Source organism: Bison bison, unplaced genomic scaffold (assembly GCF_000754665.1).
Source record: "Bison bison bison isolate TAMUID 2011002044 unplaced genomic scaffold, Bison_UMD1.0 scf7180017864213, whole genome shotgun sequence".
Classification (NCBI taxonomy): Eukaryota; Metazoa; Chordata; class Mammalia; order Artiodactyla; family Bovidae; genus Bison; species Bison bison.
In genome coordinates, this window is record NW_011494785.1 from 4,977,239 (window position 1) to 4,982,531 (window position 5,293).

Below are 5,293 nucleotides of genomic sequence, written 5' to 3' on the forward strand. Positions count from 1 at the left end.
GTCTCCCTCCTCTGCTGGGGACCGGTCCAGGGTGGTCTGAGCTTGGGTAGGAGGCAGGTTTCTCTGGCTCCCCAGTATGTCAGCCCCAACTCTTCGTCCCCCCCACTCCTGGAGTCCAGCATCAGGCTGCTCACTAACCACAGTGACACCCCAGAGACTCTGCTCCCAGTGCCTGGCGGGACTCACTTGTCAGAGACCTTCTCGGAGCCCACGAACAAGCTGCTTCTGAGGAGGCCAGCCCGGGTGCCCAGGAAGGCCATGTCCACCACTTGCTCGGACTCGCTGTGGGCAGACAAAGCAGGTGGCATCACACTGGGCCAGGGCAGGCGCTGGGGAGGATCCACAGGCCCCTCCCAGAGCCAGGTCCTGCGGTCGATCTCTCGGGGGCTGCCGGGCACTGGCTTTTGCTGTTGTGAGACCCCCCCTTGCTCGGGGCCCCCTGGGCCTCTGCCCGCTGCGTGCACTCAGCTTTGGGGCAGCGGTTGACTCTGGCAGACAGAAGGAAATCAGGAAGAGAGGTTTTAGCCCCAGGACTTAAGGAAAGTAACTCCTTGTTCCCAGCACACACTCAGCACCATGTCCCATGAAGCTGGTTTCACATATTTGCCTTATTCCTGAGATTGGGGAGGAGCAGACTTCCACATCTATCCAGAGAAGTCCGGGCAAACCAACAAGATCTGGGGAGGGCCCGCGGGCTGGAGGGCTCTGAGCCTTCTCACAGGCCCAGAGTGGCCCTATGGGGATCACGCCACACGGGAAGTCGTCACTTTTTTTAAAATTTCAGCTGTTTTTTAAAAATTTACCTTTTATTTTTCGGCCACACTGTGCAGCACATGGGATCCTGGATCAACAAGGGTTCGAACCCACGTCCCCTACATTGGAAGTGTGGAGTCTTAATAACTGGATCACCAGGGAAGTCCCAGATTTCAGCTTTACTAACGTATAACTAACATAAAATTGTAAGGTAGTTTAAAGATGTGTCATGGTGATTTGATACATTTATATATTGTGAAAGGATTCCCTCCATTGTGTGTGCATGTGTGTATGTGTGTGTGCACATGTGTGCGCATGTATGTGTGCACGTGCGTGCGTGTGTGCATGTGTATGCATGCATGTGTGCATGTTTGTGTACGTGTATGTGTGTGTGTTTATGTGTGTGTGTGTGCGTATGTGTGTGCATGTGTGTATGTGCGCGTGTTTTTATGTGTGTGTGTATGTGTTATGTGTGTGTGTGTGTGTGCGCGTGTGTATGTATGTGTGTGCGTGTGTGAACATTTACGTTCCACTTTCTTTGCTCATCTCAGTCACAAAACCCAGGGTTCTGAGTAGAATCACCACCCTCAGACCCTACTCATCTTACGAGGTCTGTCCCCTTCTCCTGTCTCCCCCACCGCCCCTCCAGCCCCCAGCAATCACTTTTTCACTGTTTCTGAGTTAGTTACCTTTTTAAAAAAGATTCCACATGTAAGTGATACTACACAGTATTCACGTGCCTCTGTCTGGCTTATTTCATTTAACATAATGCCCTCTGGGTTCAGACATGTCATTGCAAATGGCAAGATTCCCTTCTTCTTCCAGGCCGAGTGATAGTCCGTTGAGTACATACGCCACATCTCCTCTTTGTCCGTTCATCCACCAGTGGACGCTGAGGCTGTTTCCATGTCTTGGCTGCTGTGAACAGCACAGCAGAGGACAGGCGCGTGTGGACATCTCCCCAGTGGCCTGTCTTTGCTTCCTTTGGATAAACGCCCAGCAGTGGGGTTGCTGGATCGTGTGATAGTGCTATTTAAATTTCTGGAGGAGCCTCCGCATTGTTTTCCATAGCGGCAAAATCAGTTTACATTCCCACTCACTGTGCACAACGATTTCCTTTTCTCCACATCCTCACAAACACTTGTTATCGCTTGTCTCTCTGATAATAGCCATCTTCCAAAGATGACCGAGATCTTTTTTTTCAGTATTACAGTGAATCCATGATTTTAACGTGTTCATTGTGCTCTGATCCACAGCTGCTGTTACCACACCTGCTGCCTCTCGCCTGGTGGGTCCACTCGTGCTGTCCGCCTGCCCCTCGTCTGGCCGGTGAGAGCCTCTTCAGTTTGTCTCCAATGTCCTGTGAGCACAACCTCCTTAGTCTTTACTGACTTGCACTTGGGATGACGAGATGCCCCCGGCTCATTCTGTCCACTTCCTGCCCCGGTCCTGGAAGCAGACACTTCTCCACGGGTCACTGGCTCATTTCAGCGAGGGCTTCTTAGAGTGGACACTGAAACTCCACATGGTTGGGTCTGGGGTGCTCATTGAGGTCGGCCCTTTCAGTGGACAAGGATCTCCTCTTTGTTTCTTTCAGGGAAAATACATCATGAGTTCATTGATATTTCCAGTCCATATTTAATGTTCCATCTAAACTTCTTTGATTTAAAAAATCTGCACTGTGGGGCTTCCCTGATGGTCCAGTGGTTAAAATTCATCTTCCAGAGCAAGGGCTGCAGGTTTGATCTCTAGTCAGAGAGCTAAGATCCCGCATGCCCTGGGGCCAAAAAACCAAAACACAAAAATCAGAAGCGATATTGTAACGTATTCAATAAAGACTTTAAAAATGGTTCACATCAAAAAAACAGCTTAAAAATATTTGTGCCTCTTTTCTCGTTGGCTGAAAATCTTGTTCCTAACAACATTAATGACACTATTTGCTCTGCTTATCCGTGTAGTTTGGAATAACAGTGCCAATAAATACAGTGTCTAGAAATGTGCTTATGGAACACAGTTTTTAAGATTTTCATTTGTTTAGAGTTTACAGTTGTGTTCACTTGCTTTCAAATTTTCAGAGTTTATTTTTTAAATTTAATTTCATTTTATAATGACATGATTTACACAGTCCCAGAGTCAAATATGCAAAGTAAACCATGTTCAGAAGAATCTGTTTCTGTCTCCATCCCTCTGCTCCTTCCTTCTTCTTATTAGTAAGCTTTTTGCTCGCTCGTTTATTCTTCCATTAAAAAAATGTAAGCATAGATATGTAGGCACGTGCATGCACATGTTTCTCTATGGAGTTTGATGTAATCCCACTTGTCGGCTTTTGCTTTCGTTGTGCTTGCCTGCAGAGACAGATCTAGGAAGATCTTGTCAAGACTCATGTCTGGGCTTCCCTGGTGACTCAGTGGTAAAGAATCCGCCTGCCAGTCCAGGAGACACGGGTTCGATCCCCGATCCAGGAAGTTTCCACCATCTGTGAGGCAACTAAGCCTGGGTTCCACAGCTGTTGAGCCTGTGCTCTAGAGCCTGGGAGCCACAACTACCGAAGCCCGAGCACCCTAGAGCACTACAAAAGAGAAGTCACCACAGTGAGAAGCCCTGAGTACCATAAATAGAGAGCAGCCCCCGCTCTCCGCAGCCAGAGAAAAGCCTGCACAGCAGCGAAGACTCAGTTTATCCAAAAATAAATAAATAAATACCATTATTACTTTTTTTTAAAGACTGATGTTAAGAAGCACACTGCCTATGTTTTCTTCTAGGAGTTTTATGGTTCCAGGTCTTATATTTAAGTCTTTAATGCTTCTAAGTTGATTTTTGTTTATGGTGTGAGACAGTGGTCTATAATTTCTTTTCTTTTCTTTCTTTCTCTTTTTGTGTGTGGCGGTCCGGTTTTCCCGACAACATTTGTTAAAGAGACTATCCTTTCTCCAGTGTATATTATTTGTTCCTTTGTCAAGTAGGAGTTATCCACGTATTTCTGGGCTCTCAGTTCCGTTCCACTGATCCATGTCTCTGTTTTTCTGCCAACACCGTGCTCTTTTGATTACCCCAGGTCATCTTTCCTGACGTACTCCCTGGTCAAGAATATTTGCTCCTCAATGTCCCCCTGACATTAAAAACATCAGCTAATTTCTCAACTTGGAAACATAAAGACTGTGACTCTTCTCACCAAACCCAATGACCCACCCCCCATGGTCGAAGGCAGGACAGTATAGGGGTCAAGAGTCCAGACTCTGAAAACCTGCTGCCTAGTTTTGACTCTGGCTCTGCCACTAATGAGGCAGAGGACCTTGGGCAAGTTGCTTATCTCACTCGGCCTTGGTTTCCTCATCTGTAAAATGGGGATAATGATAGGATCTATTTGTCAGGTTGTTGTGAGGATCAAATGGCTTCATGTACACTAAGTACTTGGAGCAGTGCTGGCCCACCATATCCTTCATTCTTTAGTTTCATTTAATTTCAAATAGATAACACAGGGCTTCCCAGGTGGCTCAGATGGTAAAGAATCTGCCTGCCAATGCAGGAGATGGGGGTCGATCCCCGGGTCAGGAAGATCTTCTGGAGGAGGGCGTGGCAACTCACTCCAGTTATTCTTGTCTAAAGAATCCCAAGGACAAAGGAGCCTGGTGGGCTATAGTCCATGGGGTTGCAGAGTAGGACACAATGGAGGGACTGAGCATGCACACATATTCACACGGACTCAACATGGTACCAAAAATTATATACAGAAAATCTCTCTGTCCTGGGGTCAGTTGTCTGTGCTTTTACCCAGAGCAGCCAGTGAGGACTGTTTCCTACACAGTCTTCCATAGATTTGTATATGTACACATTCCCCCTACCTATTATGTTTCTGCCCCTTTAACAGAAACGGGAGCATATCACCATGCACTGTTCCACGTCTTGCTTTTTTAATTAAGTGCTTGTTCCTGTAAGATTCTGTTGGTGTTTTCAAGAGGAAGCACTGATTACTAAATGTCTAGGAGAGATCTGACATCGCTGGGATGTGAATGTTGACTCTTATTGTTCAAGAACAGGTGTGGCCCCTGCGTCCTTCAGCTCAGCAGTGCCTAACCCCCTCCTGGTACTCATGTGTGCGCTCACACACTCACATCTGTCTCTTCTTTCCACCTTCCCGTGAGACACCAGAACCCCAGGTGAAGAGGAGCAGAGGAAGAGAGGACTCACCAAGGTCACTTTTGTACCACATGCAGCCTCAATCTCACCAGCTGGAAACGGGCCCCTAAAGGCTTGAGCTGTGCTGTTCGGGGGCAGTTGGGCTGATGCTTGTCCCCCCTGCCCCTGCCAGTTGGAGCCTGGCACCAAGGGAAGGGTTCTGGGAACTGGGCTACAGGGTGTGGTATGGATGTTTCCTCAGTGGAAGCTTTGCCAAGTCCCTGCTGTCCCGGGGGGCTGTGAGGGTCGCCGTCCTCCCACGTCTATGAGTGTGACCCCCACGTCTTCCCACCCTCCCCTCTTCTTAGGCCAAAGGGCTTGGGTGGTCTCCTGAGCCACCCACCAGGTCATGGGAGGCCCTGCC

General features: G+C 48.2%; 1 protein-coding gene across 1 annotated transcript in view; it reads right to left on the reverse strand.

Moving 5' to 3' along the window:
• CACNA2D4 (calcium channel, voltage-dependent, alpha 2/delta subunit 4) overlaps nt 1–5,293 on the reverse strand; it is a 79,244-nt gene that overhangs the window by 36,406 nt on the left and 37,545 nt on the right. The window contains exon 28 of the mRNA XM_010845215.1: nt 187–282. Coding sequence (XP_010843517.1) covers nt 187–282 — 96 coding nt within the window. The remainder of the gene's footprint in view (nt 1–186; nt 283–5,293) is intronic.